This window comes from Lagopus leucura, unplaced genomic scaffold (genome assembly GCF_019238085.1).
Source record: "Lagopus leucura isolate 7727_CA_CO unplaced genomic scaffold, USGS_WTPT01 Super-Scaffold_100001, whole genome shotgun sequence".
Classification (NCBI taxonomy): domain Eukaryota; kingdom Metazoa; phylum Chordata; class Aves; order Galliformes; family Phasianidae; genus Lagopus; species Lagopus leucura.
Window position 1 is genome coordinate 72,951,036 of NW_024962262.1, and position 24,824 is coordinate 72,975,859.

The 24,824-nt window shown below is 42.1% G+C and overlaps 1 protein-coding gene across 3 annotated transcripts; it reads right to left on the reverse strand.

Annotated features, from left to right (window-relative positions):
* Positions 1-70: 70 nt before the first annotated feature.
* On the reverse strand, positions 71-24,312 carry CHAF1B (chromatin assembly factor 1 subunit B). Of its 3 annotated transcripts, none has more exons than XM_042868446.1 (14): positions 24,250-24,312; positions 23,687-23,814; positions 15,314-15,446; positions 14,252-14,369; positions 12,734-12,837; positions 10,685-10,781; positions 8,908-8,992; positions 7,798-7,891; positions 7,096-7,165; positions 6,915-7,006; positions 5,316-5,478; positions 3,811-4,215; positions 2,272-2,363; positions 71-1,844 (listed from the first exon to the last, which is right to left on the reverse strand). In XM_042868446.1, the coding sequence occupies exons 2-14, from the start codon at positions 23,810-23,812 to the stop codon at positions 1,723-1,725; spliced, it is 1,701 nt and encodes a 566-aa protein (XP_042724380.1). In that variant the 5' UTR covers positions 23,813-23,814; positions 24,250-24,312; the 3' UTR covers positions 71-1,722. The 3 variants fall into 3 exon arrangements, with proteins under 3 accessions (XP_042724380.1, XP_042724379.1, XP_042724381.1); XM_042868445.1 differs by having other exon boundaries at positions 23,687-23,817; positions 24,250-24,295; XM_042868447.1 differs by lacking the exon at positions 24,250-24,312 and adding an exon at positions 23,912-23,993.
* Between the last annotated feature and the right edge of the window lie 512 nt (positions 24,313-24,824).

Sequence of the window (24,824 nt, forward strand, 5' to 3'; positions counted from 1 at the left end):
AAGCTCATGACAAAATGCATTTTGTAAGAAAACAAAAAAAAAAAAAAAAAAAAAAAAAAAAGAACTCCCACAAATGCATTACTGTGTTAGTTACAAATATTTGCTTTTTAGCTAACAATTCAGATCTCTACGAATTTTATTTCTACAGATTTCAGGGAAAAAAACTGTTTCAGATGTAACTTCACTTGGTAACAGACTTTTCACTCCTGTCTGTAAGAAATCCCAGGTTTGGCTAGGTCTAGTAAAGTTCTACCCTCATCTCAGTGGTTTAAAGAAAAATACAGTTAGTTCCTATTAACTCCTGTTGAAGTTTGATTGTAGTTAACATATTTCTATTCGCCTGAAACTTTTTGGGGGATAGGTATCTGTAAGCATTTCTTTGTGGAATTTTTATGAAACACTTTTCAAACATTTCTATTTCTGCATGTCTGATGCATTTATATACTTTGAGAATGACAGAAAACAAACACTAATTAGACACCTTAAAAACAATCAAATCCAGGGAAATCGAAGAGATTTAATACCCATTCTCGCTTTCCCCTCCCATGCGTCTCAGAACTTCATGACAGAAAAGTATGGACTAAATCACAAGAGAATTTTTTGTCTACATGGTATCGTTAACTAGATATAACTATTTACTAGAATAACTATTTACATTTTAAGTATTATCTTCTCAAAAATAAATACCTGATATTAAACAAAACTAATGAAATGGATAGGCTTGGAATGCTGTGGCTGAGCACTCTACTTCTGGAGTCTTCACACACCAGATAAAATTCAGAGCAGTGGTTTCCAATTGTAGGTCATAGTTTAATTATAGGAAATATTAAATAAATCAGATTTTAAAAGTGTAACATGCATTGGATTCATGTTTTATTTTGTTGGCCAAAACAATTTGAGTTATAAAAAAAGAACTGGGGAAAGCTTTTTGTGCACTTTCAATGTACAAATTCAAATCTTGGTGCCTCAGGAAAATCTCATGTCTTCATTTTTGTAAATATAGACACTTCCTTGTTCAGTGAAGAAGCTTCTTCCACTGCTTAATGCTTATAACAGGTCTTCAGAAAATGTCTTCCTTCTGCTTTCTGTTTTTTTTGCTGTTCTAGCTTCTGATTTCTATTTCAGTATCAGCCACACTGCATGCTGCCACATTCAGAGCATAAGAAGGTTTGCTTCCATTCCACAGGTACAGGAGAGCACTGATTATTCAGCACACTGCTACAATGCCAAGTCAACTAAGTCAACTAAGCCAACTGCCCCAGTGAAACAGCTTCAGGTATTTTGTTTCTTCATTTTCCTTAAGCAACATCAAATCAGAATGAACCCAATTCCTGAGAAATTCTATTTACTTGCCAGACAGGCTGCTGGAGGACACGATCCATTATAAACACCAACTCAGGAAATTCAGATGGAAACACTTAGGTTAGTGACCTAGTGAACAATTAGGTTAGCTTTTTGATAGCCAAATTTGCATGATTTCCTTGAACTGCAGCATCGAAGAACGCAGTCTTCAAGAAATAGATCCACACTTTGAAGACACTTCAGAGTTATTTCCTCTTCCGTAAAGCTACATTCCTGAAAACTGTCTACTGCTGCCAGACTACTCACAGCACTATGTCAAATACTCATACAGTACTTTAATCAGGAATTGAGGATTTATCATTTGCAGAAAGATACGGCCGCACTGTGTTCAGATTGAAGAGTCTTCTAAGAAACCAGCTGTTATTTGTTTGGTTTGCAGCCGATCTGATCTTCAGCAGACACAGAAAGAGGCATTTCCTCAGTTCTAGGACGTTTAGATGCTGGGGAATTTTGAAGACTGTCATCAGATGGTAATGGCCTCTCTGAAACAAGCAAATAAAAGTCATTGGTCTGTTGATTCATGAACAATTAAATACTCGAGAAACTGGTTTGAGAGTCCAGCACCTGAAACAAGCTTCAGGTGTCTTTAAAACCTACCTGTGTGATCTGCAGAACAAGTAAGTTTACTCTGCAGTGTTTCAAATGTCAGTCAATGGTACCATTATTATTGAACTGCTGTAACATACTGTCACATGAGCAACTGAGACAACTGCAGTGAGAACAACACACTTCATGTAGTCAAAAGCACCTTTCAAACACACCTACATAATGAAGAAGCTTTACAATCTGCAACTACTTTTACATCTGTGCTTGATTTGAGATCTTTATGGCTTGTAATAGAAGTTTATAATGGAAAAAAAGACTGGCAAAAAATTTTGCTGGATATTAAGATGCAGCACAAAAACTTACCATGTTCCTGTTCTGAGGAAGCAGGCACAGGAACCGTGTCTGTATATACTGAGGCTGGTGTTTCTGGCTTCAGTGATACCAAGTTTATTCTCCTTTGAAAGAGAAGAAACAGTTCAATTACTTTATTTGAAGATTTATTTGACACACAGTAATTTAAATTTAGGTCTTGTTTGGAAATATGTTACTAAACATACTATCTTCTTTGATATGCCAAGTAGGACGTTTTCAGAAGTTCTTTGAATACAACTACACATCTTTTTATTTATCTTTTTCCACAACAAAATACTTTTTCATATGTTGTATTTGAAATAATCCTACAGAGTATGTTATTTTGGTCAAATATTTTAAAGCAAAGACTGGCTGAAAAGGCAAAGAATTTAACCTGTTTCTTGACACCTGCTAAGGCTTCCAATTCCACTGCAACAGGTTACTTATTCCTGGTCTAGCCCCATCCACAACATTAACACTTTTGACTGATAGAACTCTAGAGGATTCTTTTGATCATTGAAGTGTGCTTTTAAAAATAAACAAACCAAGCCAGCACAACAACAACAAAATAAAATATTTCTTTACATCACATCTTGTGGATGACACTTACAAAATAAGAAAAGTGGCAGAGGATTAACTGATCTACTAAAAAACAGATCTTACAGGCAGCACCATGCATGCTACTACACAAAGACACTTATGGTATAATTAGCTGATATGATAAAATATAGCTTATTTCTCAAGATTAACTAGCTCCAGACACCCTGCCCTCCAGACATCAGTCACTTTCGACTCTCTAGTTAGCCCTTCATTTGTTAGTCCTTGTACACATGATCATTGATGTACAGAAAGCCATCATCCTGCAATCACCTTCTCTAAGACTGCTCTTTGCAGCTGACAATGAAACCCAGAACCTGCTTTCTCAATGACCACCTCTTCCCTAGCTACCTAGTAATCGATTTATTCCTTCGAGAAATACCAATAGGCTCCTAAATCATAAAATTAGCCTTTCTTTGCTGACAATGTCTAGACTTCTAATTGTGTGTGTATCAGCTCAGGATCTTACATTGCAGGCTCTGTGACAATATTGCAGAATGTGCAACAATCAATACTTGAATCACAGGCAATTTCTGAAAACATCTAAATCTTCACCCTATGGAACATCTTCAGGCAGTGCTTTAAGACCCATTCATCTGGTTCTTCACTTCTCGAAATACTTCTTGTCAGAAGGGTTTCATAATATTCCCTGTCAGCTGAAGGCATCATCTTTCTAGAAAGTGGGACATAAAAACAGACAACTGTGTCTGCCATTTCAACAAGGCTTAAGAGCCAGGTAAACTTTGCTACTGCCTCACGTTTTAGACAGAAATATGAGAGTTACATTTAGGATTTTAAAGACATTTTGACCTTATAGTTGCAGCACAACTAGAACAAAAAGTTCCAGGTCAAGACCAGGAATTTATATGTAAACCTCAAACCTTTAAATGTAGTACAAGCACAGCTTGTCTTGGCCTTCATATTTATGACTGCAAATGGCAATATAAATCTCACCTTGGCGTCTTGCTCCACGCTTGTAAAGTGTTGAGAGTAATCCTCCTGGGCTGGTTTCCTTTAGAACTCTGGCTGGCTGGCTGGCTGATTTTCCTCTCCTCTGAAGATGAGACTGGAACATTTTTTATGCCAACAGGTGTGAAAGGCAAGTCCTTAGCAGCAGCTACAGGCGTTTTAGGTTGGAGAGTGGGAGTGCTCAGAGGAGTTCCCTCTGTCAGCCTCGAGCCTGGGGAAATGACTTTGTGTGGTTGACTCTTCTTCACTTTCTTCTCTGTTGCACCAGAAGTCCTGACATTTATTTGAGGCTTTTCCTTCAGTGGTATTCCCAGTTCATCCTTCTCAAAGGTAACAAACGAACAGTACCCATCCGTAGAAGAAATAGCAAGAAAGGCTCCATCACTGGACCTATTTGGAATTTTTTTCCATTAAGGGGAAAGGTGAAAACTTCTTTCTTCAATCCCAACTCACCTCCATATATAACATACACTGTACTCGTCTGTACTTCTTCCCCTCCCCCAGTACACACATACATCTAAGTAAAACTGCAGTCAAGTGAAAAAACATCCAATTCAAAAGAACAAAAGATCTTCACATCTTGCCTTCACACCTGATTTAATCTCTCTGGCCATGCCAATGATTAGTGGTAGTGTGCTGCTACCAGAAACTACATCCATCTGACCTGGGACACAATATGGTCCATATCTTCAGCCACAGTTTCAGAAATATTGCTGAACTCTGCACATCCAGACCAGAAGAGCAATTTAAGCTCTCTAGTTATGACCCCCAGGCTAAGTAGAAGCCATGCTCAGAATCACTGTGGTGTTCACAAGGACAGGGGCTTGGTGCCCATTTTAATCAGTGATGTTGTGCTTGTACTTTCTTCCATTCCCCTTCTCGTGTTACACAATGATTTTCAGTTTCTGAGCATCAATTATAACTTCTAAAAAAAGAAGTGTCCACATGCTCTTCAGTTTAGAAATATGGGTCAGAAAAGCCTAACAAGCCCAATCCAGCAGAGGGATTATTCTGACTGCAGAGACTTGACTTCAGTTTCCAGCTCCGGTTCTGACTTCCTACATCAAGCCAGATTAGCTACTATGCATGAAGAGCCACCATGAAGAATTATACAGATAAAGCATTATTTGGCCACAATACAGATACCTAAACTCAAAGATAACCTTGGTAATCTCAAATAACATCACTGTTACCACTTACACCCCCTGGACAATGGGCTCTTTATTGTGCATGTATCTGTACAAATGCCACCTGCTTGTCCTTTGGCTGCTGGCACCTTGGTTCCCAGCTGATCAAAGAACTGTAATTCTCCACTTTACAGAGCAAACAAGATGACTTGCTGTCCAGATATTGCAATGACAGTGACCAAAGATGCGTCATGAATGAAACTCAAAAATAAAGCAGGACACCAGATGCAGTGCAAAGCTTCAACACAAAAACAGGACGTTCTCCCCAACACAACAAATCTTAAGAATCTAACAATGACCTACCATGAAATGTCACTGAGGGTGTGATAATGTATGTTAGAAACATAACCAAAAGGGAAAGACTGCTCAGTGTCATAAAAAAGCACAGAATCTTCTGAAGCAACAGCAAACACCAATCGATAGGGTAGATTCAATAGAGCGGGCGATGATTTCTGACTGATTTCATCTATAATGCAAACAAATGGAAACACTGAGAATTCTCTCTTGTATTCAGTGCAGGGTAGTAACTGCACTAGTTAGTCGTTATCCAAATAGAGATTTAATTGTTCATCAAATAATGACTGAGAAAATAGCAAGGCTATAAAATGTAAAGTTTAATGGCAAGCATTAACATTTCCATTGTCCACAGGTTCTACCGTCTCAGAGAGAAGACAGAAGTTCAGGTCATTCAGGTTGCTCATATTTTGTTTTGCAAAGTCTGTTACTTCCCAGTTCATGTTTTTCAACATAATTACGCACCAAAGTTTAAAGAGACAACTCCTAGGATATACATTAAATCAAAGTCACCCCAAATTTATGCCTGCACATTACATTCTGTATGTCTCGTACGAAATATATCTTGGTTTCCAGCTTCTAACTAGCCTTTTGCTTCCAGCATGGTTTCATTGTAAGGACAGATTATTCCGCTTTCCACTGGACCGCTAGCTAGCTACTTTCCAAAATTCCTAGAATACAGGTCTCCTGTTCACTTCTGTGATTATGGAAGCAATGCAGTGTAAGAGGCAGGCCATTAACATGTACTTGCACTTACAGATTTCTGGACTACCGCATTTTCACTTCTCTAGGAGCGTGCTGCAGAAACTCACCACTGCATTTAGAGCTACAGAGCATGACAGCTGACACTTACCTCCTTGCCACAGAATAGCACTGGATCTAAATATTATGATGGAAATACAGAACACAACACATTATCTCTAAGCCCTCTAAGGAATACTGCACACTAATCCTCTAAAGAAAGAGGTTTTATTTCACTCCTGCTTGAAATGAGCAAAACTCTGCCTTTTCAGCAGAACACAACCAGTCTGGTTAAAATATAAACACTCCTGCCCCACAGGGCTCATAAGAAGGCTAAAATTCAATCTCCAGGTAAGTTCTCATGCAACTTCATACCACTCTTCCCCTCCTCAGAATTCCCATTCTGATCAGAGATCAGCATTCCTTCTGGTTTGGCTTCCCTGAATAAACATCAAAGGGTGTTGCAAACTACACTAACTCTGTGGTGCTTCTGTGATGTGCATAGTTGAGACTAAAAGAAAATATTTCATTGCATTGCCCCTTTAGTGCAAAGCCAAGTTATTTACATTTTTCCTTCCCCCCCAAACAGAATGGTTAAAAGTTAAAGGAAAGTACTAAGAATTATTTTTGTAGCCTACGGTGCCAAGTAAGGCATTCATCTACTATTTCAAAAGCTACTCACGAGGTACTTGAGGTAAATTCAGGGTCTTAGAATCAGGAAACAGCTTCTAAGATGTGGTACAACACTATCTTAATGGAATGTTAAAAGGCTGGGGCATAAAATTGTATGGCCTGAAAATAAACAGTCACACAGGCCTTTTCACATATTTGCTGTAAAAATCATACTCCCTGAAGGATTTGCAGTACCTTTATTAAGTGCTCGTCTCAACTCAAAGTAGACTGGGCAGCAGCGAACAGCCAGAGTTGCCTTTCCTGGACAGGGCAGATGACCCATGGGCCTTTAAGAATAAGTATTTCAGAAAATAGCATTTCATTAGTATTATTTTGTTTTTTAATAAAATAATATTGACATCTTATTGAACTCTACCTTTTAAGATTATTTCTGGAGAAAACATATGTGGTGTTTGTCACATTTTCTCCTGATTCAACACAGCCAGCTGCAAAAATAAAGGCAAAAGCATTACTCATCAAATCAAAAGGTACTGACTGTACACTTTATGTCTATAAACATTTTACTTCTCGAGAATTAAACTTGTCATTTAGTTGGGCAAGAGCTGTGCAACTTGAATACAACTTAAAAAGGCATCCTAAATATTTATTTAACGCTGTTTGTGTTCCCCTTATATAATTCCCACTCAAAGCTTCTTTTTTATGTTGCCTGACATCTATAAATGCTGTGCTTAACTGCAGGGCAAACTGATTCTCTCCTTGCAATGTTATTTTTACTATAACTGCATAATGTTTTTAAGAAAGAATACAAACAAAGCGAGACCTGACAGTCAAAAGAAAATAATAACCCCTCATTTCTATTTTAACAGAAAATGTTGCCATTTCCATGTTTCAGTTAAGAAAAATGCCATAAATATCATTTTTTATCACAGAGAAAATTGAAGTTCTGAGCCATTAATGAAAACGTATTGTGGAGCCTCTATTTCCTTCAAGGGGAAGATGATAAATGAGGAATGGCATCATTCAGATAAATAACCCTCCCCACTAGTCTGAAAAGCAATCTTTATGCACGCTTCAAGTATAAACAATGCACTTGATAGCATATGTTCTTCTCACATACCTGGAGTGAGCAGTAAGGAACCATCAGGAGTAAAACTGAGTCTGCGGAAAAATGACTTCATGCTGTCATCATGAAACATCCGATAGCTCTTAGCCTGTAACATTGAAATCTTGACTATTACATGTGCCGTGAATATGTCAGCAGGAATTCAAGTGAGAAAAAAAATCACCTGGTTGTACAACCCATCCTCTTGGAACTTTTAAAATAAAAGGCAAATATTTTAAAAAAACACAGCTCCTTCAAACTCATTTTCTCTCTTTGCTATTAACTCTTTACAGCTAAGAAAAATAGGCCCTAATCCCTCTTCAACTAATCAAAACACTCTAAGAGTAGTCACATTAGACCAGTAATCAAGGACTCATAACCTGCAGAACAACATTATGTAGCAGTCAGTGTAAAAGCTTGTTCCACAGGCATTTAATTTTAACTCTTTAAGTAGAGGTTTAAGTAGAACTTTTATAATGGCAAAGAGCCCTCTCTCAAACCTCTCCTTCTGTCACTACAGCAATTGTTACAAATGTTTAAAAAATATAAATAAAAGAAATTGAAAAACCAGCTTGGAATTGTTATTTTAGTATCACTTTGAACTAACTTGGGGAAAGAAAAAAAAAATTTTTTGGGTTCTCTTCAACAAATCAGTAAAAATGTAGGAAATTCTAATCCCATTTTTCCTAAGAATTGGTTGCAAATTTCAGACTGCTGCACTGCAAGTATTAATGCGATGTTTTATCCGTCAATAAACATACAGCCACTATCTGACAGACAAGTTTCCAGTCTGTTAAAATTCACATGCATACAATTTTTTTCCACACTACTTCTAACGTTTACCAAATGTTAGTGTTATTACTGCGCACAAAATGCACAGTGTTATGACTTTACTCAGCTGAACTTGCTGAAAGATCAAGAGCAGCAGGCAATGTTTTCTGTTGATCGCTTCTAAAATGGCACAGGAAAAAATATGTAAAACACAAAGGTGAGACAGAGACAGAAATAGGTGATGTGTGGATTATTTGAATGGAAAATGCTCCTCTGCTTGCAGGGAACAGAGTAACTGATATAGAATAGCACCCAGCACGTTCTACAGTACCATTAATAACAGAAACAACATACCTCTCCTTCAGCTCCTGACTCAGATGGCATCTTGGTAACATTGAATGCCACACGCTTGGTTTGCGTGTTGTATACCCGCAGAACCCTACGTAGTAGAGCATACAATTAGCTTTCACAGTGTCCTTTCACCCCAGGTTTCACACAGTGTTACAACACTTCACTTTTTGGTCAGGACTGCCAAATATAAGAAAACTAAGTGACAAACACAAAAGTTTTAACTCCATTCATGAGAGACCACTAGAAAAGCTATATTTTTTATGGCTACGCAACCAATTAGCCACTGACAACTATTTGACTCAATCATGTTTCCAAAGTACCAGCACACGTGTTCATAAAGGAATTTAATGGATAGCAAACAGCCATGCCATTCCTACCTGTGCTGCAGTGGCCACTATGCTCCTGTGACGTGGGAACTCATCTCACCATTAGCTACATTTTGGGGCCTTCAATGAGTTTTCTTAGGAATAAATGAAAACTGGAGTGTAACACCACAGAGAATGTTTGAGCTCTGCTGACTTCATCTCCCTAAAACAGCAAGTAGCCAAAGCAAATCTAAGGGCTGGTCTACAAGTCCTGTCTTTTCTGCCAGCTCTGACATCCACTGAAACCTTTGCTTGGTTACACTGGTTTGTTAGGCTAGCAGAGAACTAACCTAACAAAAGATCAATTTGATTTGCTGAAACAGCTCCATAGAGTCCTGACAGAGTAAGGAGGAGAAAATAGGTGATGCTGTGGCATCCAGCAGTTGGTTTGAGGCAGCTGTGGAACAACAAGCTCTGGGTGCCACACAGCTAAGCTGGCCTGGCAAAAGTGGAGGAAATCTCTCTACTCCAGGTTGCTGAACATCCAGTCCAAGCTCCTGTTGGACTCTTGCTGAGCTAGATATTTGCCAACCTTGCAGAAGTGCCTGAAACTTGAGGAGGTAGGAGACTTCCTCTATTCAGATTAGTTCATGCTTTAGCTTGTGACTTGACTCCAAGAAAAACTTGTGCATCACTCTATTACTCACATTTTGCTGCTGTTCGTTTTAGTAAAAGCAGACAAATTTCTCATAAGTGGTTATCCGAAGACAGAGGCTCATAATGAACCAGTAGTCATTAACTCATCATTTCTCAGAGCCTATTGCAAATCTTAAATCAAAACTACTTCTGCACTATCACAGCAATTTTCTCTGCAACGGGTGCCAGATGGCACGCATTTATTAGCCAGCTGCAATCCCTTCAGAGCAGCACACATGCCCTCAACAGTTTAAGCTGAACTGCAAAGTTCTGACAAGCCCCAACTTTTATGAAGTGTGCATTTGCTTTCCCAATGACTTCACTTACAAAACTCCTGGGGACAGGGAGGGAGCAAGAGGGCAAAAGAAAGGTATCAATGGAAAAACATTTTAACTGATTACTTAACCTGCTCATATCTTTCTGTAAACTGTATTGATAAGGATGGACTTACTAGATCACTGACAATCAGAGAATGCAGCAATCTCTTTAAGATGCATCTGGTATCTCTAATGACTAATGGCATGAAAACTTATTGCCTAAAGACAATTTTCTTCGAAAGGCTGCATAAGCTTATTTGCCACTTAGAAAAGACACTCATACCTCAGGAATCACTTACCACAGCCATAAAGCTAACTAACTTAGCACGTTGCTTCATCTCAGCTTTCTTACAGAACAATCTGAGCCCACATAAAAGTCACATTTATAACATATCTGAGCATGAGTTAAAAGTATGTTTAAGAAGAAAACATCAAGGCAAAACACTTAGAGCAACAGCTCACCTATCACAACTCAGAGTTGCAATGTACTGGCCTAGAGGATCCCAGGTTATTCCTTGGACATAACTCTTGTGTTCATTTAATATTGAAACCTTCTGTCCTGAAATTACAAACAGTTCCCAAATTCTGAATTCAAATGTGCTTTAAAAACATTTATTCATTTCAGAAATAAAGCAAAGTAGAATGTTTTAAAATGTAAACAAATAATCTTTTGAACATGCATATCTATCCTGGTGGTACCTGACAAGAATGCTGGAAACAGGTACATTCTAGAAATAAAACAGCTAGTTGCAGCCAATTGGCAATGCCAATTCAAGAGCTGTTCCCTGTGAACTAACTCAGATAAGCAGCTTGGTTCAGGCATCAAATGAGCACACTTCAAAACTAAAAAGCATATCAAAATTTTTCTGATGTAGATAAAAAACTTCTAACGAAATTCTGAAATACTTTTCAATAGTTAACTGATTTGGGGTGTATGAGAAGTCAGAAATTCCAGCATTAAAATGTAACATTCAGGTGGGGCTAGAGATAGCTAGGTTCCAGGCCTGTAGAAACTCACTTCCTCCACCAAGCAGGCACTGAAAAAAGGCACTGCACGCTCACTGACTGATCATTTACTCACACAGCTTTCAGAAACGCTTCTACAGCAGTGCTAACTCATTCTTTCACAACTAAATCTATCATGAAAGCACGAACTCTCCAACCCTTCTACAGTGGAGTGGCACAAATCCAAAGTGCTAGGATGAGGTAAAGTTACTTGTAATTCTCATAAAATATTTCATTTTAACTGTCGGATATGAACTTCTAACAGCACGGTCTTGTTTTGTTTCAAAGACACAGCTCTTCGAAAAGATAACACAGGGTTGAGGCCAGGCTGCAAATTCCAGAAGTCCTTCTGGTCTGAAAGTCCCTGTTTTCGGTGCCCAACAACAATAGATGCCTAAGAGCATAAGAAGAAAGTGAGCACCTAACTGTACTTCTCCAGGATGTTCTGTGAGTTTCCAAGTTTGTACTTACACAATAAGCCAGTGATGTTGTCTTTGTACTAAACAGCCCTCTGGATTTTTTAATTAATTTTCATTCAGTCAGGTTTTTTTTTGTTTGTTTTTTGTTTTTTCCTTAACTATGCAATCTTTTAGCCGGGGTCAAGCTCTCCTTGAAACTCTTTACTTTTGTGTACCTACAACCTCAACCACAAGTCCTACATTTTCCAGTACTGGCCTCTTACTTCTGACTTACTAGTTCTGACACTGCCTAGAAGACACAAATTTCCTCCACAGCAGTAATTTCATGGTAAAAGCAAGCAGTAAGAATGGAAGGACATTCAGCATTTTTATCAAAAATTAAGGTGGCATCTGGTAACAATACCCATGCACGAACTTACACTCTGAGCACACACACGTCTAATTGAACATCCATGTAAGTTATACTTAAGGAAAGTCAACTATTTCCACATGAAATCAGAAGTGAAAGCAATGATCACATTGCTAATCAGAAAATATTAAACTCCTGTCAAGGAACCTAGCCTAGCTGGTTACTGGCAGCTATATACACACAGCTGGAAACTGCAGTGTCCAAAATATTCTGCACTGGCCCAACCTCTACAGGGCTTTTCTTGGAGAATATGAGCAATCCCACAGCAGTGGGATGAGCATGAACAAAAGTGTTTTGCTGAACAAAGCATAAAAAAGTGTCACACCTGAAAAAAAAGAAGCCTTCTGCATTCTTCTGTGCTTAGCTGAGGTAGTTACATGATACCAGTCAAGTTTTGTTTGCTTGCTGGGAAGCGTGGGGTGAGTACGAGCTTGAGGGAGGTGGGAAGAAAGGATAACATTCGCTTTCCAAGTAATCTGAAGTGATTACTTGTGTGCAAAAACTTTGCTGATCTGAAGGTATCTTTATATGCTGGAGTATATGCCTCACAGTTCCAGAAATCTACCAACTAAGTTGACTGTTCTCTCACTGAATAAAGATGTGCTTAATTACTTTGGTAAATACTTGGGGATACTTCCATCAAGGGTGGAGCCACAATGGCTAAAACACAGTGCTTACCTTTAATGACATCCCACATGATAGCCGTGTTATCTACAGAGGCAGACGCCATGTAATTCCCATCTGAAGTCCAACAAATATCATACACATCTTCTAAGTGGCCTCTAGAAGCCAGCAAAGGAACTGATTATTAAGGCAAACAGGTACATGTAAATGTAACAGCTGTACATGTTTTGGGGTTAAAAAAAAATAATCAAAGAGAGAAATAAACAACTGTTGAAGAAAAGGAACAGCACGATTTTCAGCTTCTATAGAATTTCCATACTCAGAGGCATTAAAATGTTTTATAAAGCACATCCTCCTTCTACTCAATGTAGGTTTCTTTAACATTTCTTTTTTCACATGCAATAAATGTCTCTTTTCATAAAGACTTTCCTGCATACTTAGGGGTTTCAGAAAAACAGTAAACAAAGATGCATATGCAGTAGAAATACAGAAAACTAGGTTTGATTCGATGTAGCTGAACAAATGTTTAAAAATATTGAGAACCACCCAGAAAGGCTTCATCAAAAGCTATGCATATTGCTTGTAGTTTGAATGTTTATTATATAGGGTGGGAGCTTCGGTAATGAATATTTGCAACACTAAATTTAGGGGAGGGGGATTGGCTCTGTTTGCTTTAAGAAGTTAATGTTACTAAGGATCATGCTGGTGTTTTATGCAACCTCACGAGCACATCTGAAACTGTTCTCACAGAAATCTCAATAGTTGCAAGGAATGTATTGGTTATGGATAGCAATAGTTACTTATGTTTTGTAAACAAGTGTAAATTTTGAATGATTTTGGCAGTATAGACAGAAAGTAAAACTTAACAGATGCTACACAGAAAGCAAAACAAATATACATCTCATAAAAAACTACTGCAGATTGCAGAACCACCCATTTCTTGCAATCTTCTGCTGAGAGTGAGAACAGAACACCACAGACAGTACTGCAACTGCAAACCAGCAGTGGTTTGATGCCTTAGCCACTGTCAGCAATACTTACGTGGTCTCTGCAGGCAAAGTGTGTCTATCTTATTAATTACAACATGGTTTGAAACAAAAGCTGTCCAGTGTAGAAGATTTTCAACTATTTAAAAGAACTAGTTGGAAAAGACTCCTCCAGCCTCACAGCTTCTATCTGGCAAATCTGCCCAAACTATTTCAGCTACTGATGTTTTTTATTTTAATAATGATCAAAATCTGCACTACGAAGCTAACAAATAAAACTTTACATTTACTTATATACAGGCATTAAAGTTCAAGTGATTGCAAATCTTAGGAACCAATTTCAGAGCACAACAGCTATGCCATGCAAATTCTTTATGTCACATAAATGCTGTAACAGAAGATGCAGGTTGGCCCTGTATCAAAACAAAGAAATTAAAGACAATAAAAAGATGAACTCACAGTAAGCAAATTTTAGAGAGTGTTGGAAGTCCTAAAATCACTGAACAAAAGACTGTACTAAATGATAAAATTCACTGTGGAATCAAAAAACACTGAATAGAAAAACATCTCAAAAATATTAAAATACCTTAAAGTTTTAACAACTGTCCAGTTCTCCTTGTTAAGCTGAGCTTCATCTTCATCCTGAAAAGCCAGTGGTTCCAATTCTTTGCTATCATTCAGCTTCCATAATAAAATAACAGCATCTGGACAAGAAATAATATGAAGCTTCTTTTCCACTTGTTTGCTAACACATTATATTTAGTTTAATGTTACAATCATCTCACATATGATACATGAAGAACAGACCTTAACTTGCACTGGGGAAGAGATGTTCCTACACTGCCTTACCCTTTTATTTTTTTGCATAATGCTTTAATTAAAAAAAGCAGATTCCCAAGAGTAAAATGAGAGTACAGTGTATAATCACAGAATGGCCTGGGTTGGAAGGGACCTCAAGGATCATGAATCTCCAGCCCTCCTACCATAGGCAGAGCCACCAACCTCCCCATTTAATACTAGACCAGGCTGCCCAGGGCCCCATCCAACCTGGCCTTGAACACCTCCAGGGATGTGGCATCCACAGCCTCTCTGGGCAGCCTGTTCCAGCACCTCACCACCCTCATAGTAAAGAACTTTCCCCTGACATCCAACCTAAATCTTCCCTCCCTCAACTTAGAACCATTTCTCCTAGTCCTGCAATTATCAATTTAACTTTCAGTTTGCTTTGGATTAGAGCTGGCTATGGTTCTGTATGTCATGCTTCTTGAAAATCTTCTAGTGCAGAAGGTAACACTCAGCTCTGTCTCACAGGACATACGCCCACCTATTGCTGTCCTTACTGGGACTGAAGAAACTACATCACCCTGGAGAGACAGGAAGAAACGTAGAGATTCAACCGCAGCTTCCCTGCGACACTAGGCAATCCATTCAATCTCCCCTCCTTCTCAGACTCACAGCCAGCAGTAAGTTACATAAAAACTAACTGCATGACAGGCATTTACTGCTTACAGCCAGAGGGCACATAGGAATCCGAAACTGAAATCATGAGAAGGTATGAACAAGTCCATACGTTCACTTTTTCCCCTTCACTCACCAAATGCACAAACAGAGCTTCTTTTCATCAGCACCACTGAGCACTGTTACTCACCATCTCCACCAGATGCAAGGACTTCACCATTGGGAGAGAAGCGCACGACATTTACTGCTTTGGTATGGCGGGCGAGATTGGACAAGAATTCCACAATAGCTTTTCCATCCGGTCCTTTTTCCACTTTCCAGATCTAGTTACAAAAGCACTGCGGGTAGTTTTTGGAAACAAGGTATAATCTACACGTCTCACAAGAGTTCACAGTTTACTCCTTGGACCATCATTCTGAACTTACCATCTGAAACTTCCACAGGTAAAGCTGCAGCAGTACCACAAATTTTCCCTCTTTGAGCTACAGCTGCAACAGCACTGAAGCATAGAATCACAGAATCATAGAATCATAGAATCACAAGGTTGGAAAGGAGCTACAAGACCATCTGGTCCAACCATCCTCCCATTACCACTGCTACCACAAGCACTAAACCACATCTCGTAGCTCCTCATCCAGACGCCTCTTGAACACTGCCAGGGACGGCGACTCCACCACCTCCCTGGGCAGCCATTCCAGTGCCTGACCACTCTGAGAGAAAAAATTCTACTTTATGTCTAACCTAAACCTCAATTTGCCTCTGAGGAAAAGTTTTGTTTGGACTACTGGAATTAACTCCTAATTTTTCATGACATGAATCCCACTTAGTACTTCCAAAAGAAAGAGGCAGTCCAGCCAGACACATATCACAGTTACAATTCATGATAATTCGTTACAAAACACATATGAAAGTATAATATTTCACAAAATATCACGTTGAGGATCCTAAGGAACATGCATGGATCCAATCAAAATGCACCCCACTGTAAAGACAGATTTGCTCTTTGTACTGCAGATCCTCTGCTAAAACAGAACATTTACCTATTCAAAAGGAAATGCGGGAGTAATAAAAAAAAAAACAACCTTATTATTTCTGTTTTCCTGCTTATCACACATATAACAAGACTCTCTTGCAACACTCTTGATTTATTCACACATATCAGATGACAGAAGAATGACAGAATATAAATAGACCCAAAAGATAATTAAAATGTAAAATTTTAAGCAAAGATAGATAAATAGACAGAAAGATAAACACACATCGCAGAAAACCTGCATGAATTCATTGCCCTCCAGTCCATTCCCAAGGAGCACATGAAGACTCTTGGCTTGGAATCTGTCATCATACCAGAATGAGTTTGAGAGAAGAATTTTGATTAAACAAGCCTTCTGTTTTACTGCACATCACCAGGATGAAGAGACATAAAGGAACTCAAACATGAACTGAACAGCCCAGCACTGATGGGAAACCTAACTATACTGCAGTTTTGGATCCAATAAAAAGGGAGGCAAGCATTTCAGAAGTGCTCAAGCAGTACTCAGAAAAACTCTGAGCACTGTATCTACCTTCCGTACTGAGAAGCTGTTAGAAAAGCAACAACACATTTGAGTCAACTATATTTGTCTGCAATGAAAACTCTGCCTCGCCAGGCCATTAACTTTATTTAAGGAGTTGACTAACATGCAATGAAAAAATAATATGGCTCATTCAGTGCTCTTGATTTCCCACAGTTTTCCAACGCACGCTAAGGCTATTAGAAAAAACAAGTGATACTGAATGACTGGGACAGTCCTCATGGCCAATAAGAATTTATAAGAAAGAAAACAACTGCTTGATTTTGCAGTGGTGAATCTGATAGCCACTTATTTTGTGGCTCAGGCTACGCAATCAATCGTTATTTTCAGAAATGACTCTCAAAAAAGAACAGCTGATTAACACAGCTTGCTAACACCAACGGAAAACCATTTCTGAGAGCTGTACATGGAGAATACTGAAAAGGCATGTGGAAAGATCCCACAGTGCTGACAGCTTACAAAACAGGCAGACGAAGATCAACTGTGATGAACACAAAGGAACGAAAACCAGTTGTTTGTCATTAACTCATAAGATGATGCCATAAATTTGGGGTTACTACTTAATTGCAGAATCACAGGGCTTGGAAGGGAACTTTGAAGATGTCATGGTTTTATGATTTTTTTGGTCATCAGTATTCCACACTATAACATCATGTAATGCATTGGGAGTGGGGTTTGATATCTGCCGAATGTTCGTCCGTCGGAGAAGAACTACATTTCCCCAGGAGACTTTGCTCATCATTTTGCTCAGTATTAGTATTTATTATATTTTGAGGATGTCCTCCCCAAAACCAGAGAATACTGAGTGGCAGGGAGTGTGGAAAGGTCTGGGAAAGACTTTAGACAAATGGAAATCTTCAGTCTCATGGAACTTTACTCCAGAACACCTGAAAGACCCTGAGAGTCTAAACAGCTATTTAAGGCAGGAATGTTGCGGCTTAGGCAGTTCTGAGGAGGCACATATGATTTGGGGCCTGGCTAATGCTTATCGGGCCTTATTCAATACTATCCTGGAGAGAGAGAGAGCTTCTGAAATTGAAAGGGAGAGTCTCAGGGAAACAGTTCAAAATGAGCGAGAGAGTCTCCTGCTCCAGAGGAAAAACCTCCGATCTGAGAGAGATGCCCTCCGAATTGAAAGAGACTCCCTGCAATCCAAACTCAACAATCTTCAATCTCAACAACACACCCTCCAATCTGAGCTAGATACTGTCATAATTGAAAAACAAGCTCCAAGCTGAACTGGAGGATGAGAGCATTGGAACCGACCAACCTGATCAACCACAAGAGGCACCACAATCGATGTCAGCTGCCCCTGTAAGAGGATGGAAAACAAAGCGAATCTCGACTCAGTTAGAAGAGAAGAAAGAGGAGGAAAGAGGTCCAGAGGAGTGGCTCCAAGGTCCGAGAGAAGCACCTCTGAGTCCAGGGGAGGGGCCCCCAGTAAGACCACGGTCACCAACACCTACAAGGGCAAGAAGTCCTGGAAGAGCAAGAGGTGAGCAAGATATTGTTACCTTTGTGGATCGATCTCTGAAAATGAATGAAATTCGAAGTCTGAGAAAAGACTTCTCACGCCACCCAAATGAGCCTATTGCTACTTGGTTACTTCGATGCTGGGACAATGGGGCCAACAGTGTGTGGCTAGATAGTAGAGAAGCTCGCCAACTGGGTGGCATTGCTAGGGACTCAGCCATTGACAGAGGTATTAGTACATGCCAGAACCAGGCCTTCACCCTCTGGAAGAGGATGTTGTTAGCTGTAAGAGAAAGATACCCCTTCAAAGATGATCTGATGCCCGAGAAGAAGAAATGGGCTGATTTGGAAGAAGGCATCCGTTATTTGAGAGAATGTGCTGTGGTGGAAACACTACATAGCCCCGATTTCATTCCTGATGAGCCAGACCAAGAGCATGATCCTGAGAGAGCCAGGTGTACACCAAATATGTGGCGTACATTCACAAAGACTGCACCAGAAAGGTACGCCGGTACATTTGCAGCTATGTATGGCAGAGGGGAAAGAAGACCCCTTATAAATGAGTTGGTTAATAAGCTTCAAGACTTTGAGTTACATTTAAGCCCTCTACGAGCTTGTGTTTCAGCCATTGAAAAAGTAGCTGAAAAGCTGGACAGAATGGAGAACAAACAAGAAGATATAATAGATAAACTATCAATTATGCCTGATGCCGATGAATACATGGTGGTAACAGATACATCCAATGAGGAACAGAATTCCCAAAACAGCCTACTTGAGGGGCTAGCCAACTTGATTTCCTCCCAGTCAGTGTCATCCAACGTCTCAGCTATCAAAAGAAGATGTCCTCCTGCTCGAACAAGTGACAACAGTAAGACCACGTCACGTTTTGCCTTGTGGCATTACCTACGCGACCATGGAGAAGATATGAAGAAGTGGCATAAGCAACCTACTCCTGCCCTTCGAGCAAGGGTAAAAGAGTTACAAGACAAATCAACCACCACGGTGAACTTCTCCAGAAAGGTGATTGCTCCAGTTGCTGCAGACAACAGAGGTAACAAATAGAGGGGCCCTGCCCCCAGCCAGGGGTGGGAAAGGGATAATAGAGTTTATTGGACTGTGTGGATTAGATGGCCTGGTACATCAGAACCACAGAAATATAAGGCCCTGGTGGATACTGGTGCACAGTGCACTCTAATGCCCTCGAGTCACCAAGGGACAAAATCAATTTATATTCATGGGGTGACAGGAGGTTCCCAAGAACTGACTATGTTGGAGGCCGAAATCAGCCTCACTGGTAAAGACTGGCAAAAGCACCCTATTGTGACTGGCCCAGGGGCTCCATGTATACTCGGTATCGATTACCTCAGAAGGGGATATTTTAAGGATCCCAAAGGGTATCGATGGGCCTTTGGAATAGCTGCTGTAGACACAGAAGGTGTTAAGCAGTTGTCTGTTCTGCCTGGCCTATCAGAAGATCCGTCTGTTGTGGGGTTGCTACGAGTGGAAGAGCAACAGGTACCGACAGCTACAAAAACGGTGCACAGACGGCAGTATCGCACCAACAGGGATTCCTTGCTCCCCATTCAGAAGTTAATTCATCAATTAGAGAATCAGGGAGTGATCAACAAAACTCACTCGCCCTTTAACAGCCCCATATGGCCAGTGCGTAAAGCCAGTGGAGAATGGAGGCTGACGGTGGACTACCGTGGCCTGAATGAAGTCACACCCTCATTGAGTGCTGCTGTGCCAGACATGTTAGAACTCCAATACGAACTGGAGTCAAAAGCAGCTAAGTGGTATGCCACCATTGACATTGCTAACGCCTTTTTCTCCGTTCCTTTGGCCAAAGAATGTAGGCCACAGTTCGCTTTCACATGGAGGGGCATTCAGTATACCTGGAACCGTTTGCCCCAGGGGTGGAAACATAGTCCAACTATTTGTCATGGGTTGATCCAAGCTGCACTGGAACAGGGAGGTGCTCCTGAGCACTTACAGTACATTGATGACATCATTGTGTGGGGCAACACAGCAAAGGAAGTTTTTGAGAAAGGAGAGCAAATAATCCAGATCCTTCTCCGTGCTGGTTTTGCTATTAAGCGAAGCAAAGTGAAAGGACCTGCCCAGGAAATTCAGTTCCTAGGCATAAAGTGGCAAGATGGCCGTCGTCACATCCCGACAGATGTGATCGACAAAATCACTGCCATGTCTCCCCCCACTAATAAGAGACACAATCGTTTCTGGGCGTAGTGGGTTTTTGGAGAATGCATGTTCCAAACTACAGCCTCATTGTAAGCCCACTTTATCAGGTGACACGGAAGAATGATTCTGTGTGGGGTCCTGAGCAGCAGCAGGCTTTTGAGCAGATTAAACAAGAGATAGCCCGTGCTGTGGCCCTGGGGCCAGTACGGATGGAACAGGATGTGAAGAACATCCTCTACACTGCTGCTGGAGAGAAAGGCCCCACTTTGAGTTTGTGGCAAAGAGCCTCAGGAGAGACCCGAGGCCGACCCTTGGGATTCTGGAGTCGAGCCTACAGGGGGTCAGAGGAGGGCTACACTCCAACTGAAAAGGAGATCTTAGCTGCTTATGAGGGGGTTCGGGCTGCTTCCGAAGTAGTCGGTACTGAAACACAGCTCCTTCTGGCACCTCGACTGCCAGTGTTGAACTGGATGTTCAAGGGAAAGGTTCCTTCCACCCATCATGCTACTGATGCCACTTGGAGTAAGTGGGTTGCGTTGATTACACAACGAGCACGGATGGGGAACCTCAGCCGTCCAGGAATCCTAGAAGTCATCATGGACTGGCCTGAAGGTAAAAAGTTTGGAACACCACCAGGAGAAGAAGTATCACGTGCTAAAGAGGCCCCACCATACAATGAACTACCAGAGAATGAAAAGAAATATGCCCTGTTCACAGATGGATCGTGTCGTATTGTGGGAAAGCATCGCAGATGGAAAGCTGCTGTGTGGAGCCCCACACGACAAGTTGCAGAGGCCACCGAAGGGAAAGGAGAATCGAGCCAATTTGCAGAGGTAAAGGCTGTCCAACTGGCCTTAGATGTCGCTGAACGGGAGAGGTGGCCAATGCTCTATCTTTACACTGATTCATGGATGGTAGCAAATGCCTTATGGGGGTGGTTACAGCAGTGGGAGCAAAATAATTGGCAAAGAAAGGGCAAGCCTATTTGGGCTGCTGACCTATGGAAAGATATTGCTACCCGAACAAAAAATATGGTTATAAAGGTGCGTCATGTAGATGCTCATGTGCCCAAGAGTAGAGCTACAGAAGATCAGCGAAATAACCATCAGGTAGACCGAGCTGCCAGAATTGAGGTGGCTCAAATAGACCTGGACTGGCAGAACACGGGTGAGTTATTTCTAGCTCGGTGGGCCCATGAGACCTCAGGTCATCAAGGGAGAGACGCAACATACAAATGGGCCAGAGACCGAGGGGTGGACTTAACTATGGGTGCCATTGTACAAATCATTCATGACTGTGATACATGCGCCACCATTAAACAAGCTAAGAGGATGAAACCTCTCTGGGAGGAAGGGCGATGGCAAAAGTACAAATATGGGGAGGCATGGCAGGTTGATTATATCACCTTGCCACGATCTCGCAATGGTAAGCATTATGTGCTCACCATGGTGGAGGCAACAACCGGGTGGCTTGAAACATATGCAGTACCCCATGCTACCGCCCGAAACACCATATTAGGTCTGGAGAGGCAAATCCTGTGGTGACATGGCACCCCAGAAAGGATTGAGTCAGATAATGGGACTCATTTTAAAAATTCACTTGTGGATACTTGGGCCAGAGAACATGGCATCGAGTGGATTTATCATATCCCTTATCATGCACCAGCCTCTGGTAAGATCGAATGCTACAACAGGTTGTTAAAAACGATGTTGAAAGCAATGGGTGGCGGAACATTTAAACACTGGGAGAAGCATTTGGCAGAAGCCACCTGGCTGGTTAACACCAGAGGATCAATCAGTCGAGATGGTCCTACCCAATCCAGCTCCCTACATATTGTAGAGGGAGATAAGGTCCCTGTAGTACATGTAAAGAACATGTTAGGAAAAGCAGTTTGGGTTTTTCCTGCTTCTGGGAAGGGCAAACCTCTTCGCGGAACTGTCTTTGCCCAGGGACATGGGTCCACCTGGTGGGTGATGCAGAAAAACGGGGATGTTCAGTGTGTACCACAAGGGAATTTGATGTTGGGGGAGTGCAGTCTGTAATCCCATGTGTTAAGCATGATGTAGTGATGTAGAATAAGGGGTGGAATGTCATGGTTTTGTGATTTTTTTGGTCATCAGTATTCCACACCATAACATCATGTAATGCATTGGGGGTGGGGTTTGATATCTGCCGAATGTTCGTCCATCGGAGAAGAACTACATTTCCCCAGGAGACTTTGCGGTCAGCAAGGGGATATAACTCCAAGCAAGGTCACCTGATCCTTCTTCTTCGCCTGCTCTTCGCTGTCTGCGCTTCGCTATCTGCGCTTCGCCGCCTGCGCTTCGCCATCTGCACTTCGCCGTCTGTACTTCAGTCACTCAACTGGACTGCACTTCTCACCCCAGCATTGTGGTGAGGTCTATACAATTCAAACAGACTCTCTCTCTCTCTCTCTCATTGTATTTTACTAATACTATATTTAGTAAAATCATTTGTTCCACCTCAGATCAGTGCTGTTGTTTTCAAGTATTTTGGGGTCCCCTGCTTCCCCTTTCCCAGAGGCGCGGATCCGCAGATCCCTCCACCCTGCTGGTCACGGAACTGGGCCGGACCAGCCCATAAACCGTTGACAGAAGATCACCTAGCCCAACTTCTCAATAAACACAGATCATCTTCTAAAAGATTCAGTTTGACACTCGGCATTAGCCAAGAGCAGTAAGCATAGATACAGCCATTCTGTCTACAAGTGAACAACCTCATGCTTTTGCCCTCAACATCTATTCCACTCATAGAACCATTAAGGTTGAAAAAGACCTCTAAGATCACCTAGTCCAACTGTCAGCATAACAACCACGTCCCTCAGTGCCACATCCACATGGCTGTTGAACACCTCCAGGGATGGTGACTTCACCACTTCTCTGTGCAGCCTGTGCCACTGCCTCACTGCTCTTGCTGAGAAAAAATTGCTCCTGACATCCAATCTGAACCTCCCCTGGTGCAACTTCAGGCCATTAGCTCTCATCCTGTCACTTCTACCTGGGAGAAGAGGCCAACCCCATCTCACCACAACCTCCTCTCAGGTGGTTGTAGAGAGCGATGAGGTCTCTCCTGAGCCTCCTCTTCTCCAGACTGAACAACCCCAGCTCCCTCAGCTGCTCCCCATCAGACTCATGCCCAAACCCTCCATAATCCATTGTCCTTTTTGGGACATTGCCCATGGCCTCGATGCCCACATCAGCTCCTAAAATACCTCAGATAACACCTCAGATAAGAGTACGTGTCATGCTTTATGCTATTTATGCCAGGAAGCAGAACAGAAGAGGTGTGAGACATACCCGGACAGCCGTGTCCACACCTGCGGAGGCCAGTCGGTTGATCTTCCCATCAGTTCCGTGCTGGAAGTCCAAGCTGTACACAGGCTCCTTGTTGTGCCACGCTATCTCGCAAGTGATGACCTTCATGTCTGCTAAGGAAAACAGAGCAAAATCCTGGCTAAATTCCTGCTCCCTATAACCACGATCCAAGTTAACGTGGACCTCACAAGCACTACAGGAACTGACAGGACGGTAGTTTCAGGAAGATCACTGTAGGTCGCCGCGATTACAGCGGCAGAGGTTGCTGTCCGACCGTTGCAGCACGCAGCACACTTCGGGCAGGAACTGCAGCTCTTCCCTCCTGGAGGAGGCCGACCCGACCCCGCACCGCCAACAGAGGCCGCTCCCGCCCGCCGGCGGTGGGAACTGGCAGTTTAACCGCGTGGAAGAACATAAGCCGCCCGACCCCGCCGCTCCTCACCGCACGCCCACAGAAAGCATCTGGACCCCTGGCCCAGCCGCACCGCGCGCCTCTCCCCTCAGTCCCAACCACTGTAACAGCCGCCCGCGCCCCCAGCCTCTACCTGCGACCCGGCCCGGACCAGCTCCAGCGCGGGAGCGCGTTTCCCGCCCCGCGCATGCGTGTGGGCTCTGGGCGGGCTCGAGCGGGGCGACAGCGCCCCCTGGTGGCACTGCTGAGGGCACGGGGCGGGGAATGGAAAGCGAGCGGCGTGGGGCACGGCAGTACGGCGCGGCTGGGCAGCGGCGTGGCCGGCTGCAGGGAAGCGCGGGAGGTTTCCACAGCTTCTCAAACCCACAACGAGGCGGCTTTCCCCTCGGCTTGAATCATAGAATCACAGAATGGCCTCGGTTGAAAAGGACCACAGTGATCATCCAGTTTCAACCCCCTCCTGTGTGCAGGGTCACCAACCACCAGACCAGGCTGCCCAGAGCCACATCTAGCGTGGCCTTGTATGCCTCCAGGAATGGGGCATCCACAGCCTCCTTGGGCAACCTGTTCCAGTGCCTCACCACCCTCTGTGTGAAAAACTTCCTCCTAATATCTAACCTAAACGTCCCCTGTCTCAGTTTAAAGCCACTCCCCCTTGTCCCATCACTATCAACCCTCATAAGCGGTTGTTCCCCGTCCTTACCTGCT

Excerpts from the sequence above, each read along its gene's own strand:
- CHAF1B (XM_042868446.1), bottom strand. The coding sequence starts at position 23,812 with ATGAAGGTCATCACTTGCGAGATAGCGTGGCACAACAAGGAGCCTGTG. Across the intron at positions 7,166-7,797 it reads TTCCTTACTGCTCACTCCAG|CTGGCTGTGTTGAATCAGGA; the intron begins GTATGTGAGAAG and ends TTATTTTTGCAG. Across the intron at positions 5,479-6,914 it reads GAGACGAGCACTTAATAAAG|ATGAAATCAGTCAGAAATCA; the intron begins GTACTGCAAATC and ends TTTGCATTATAG.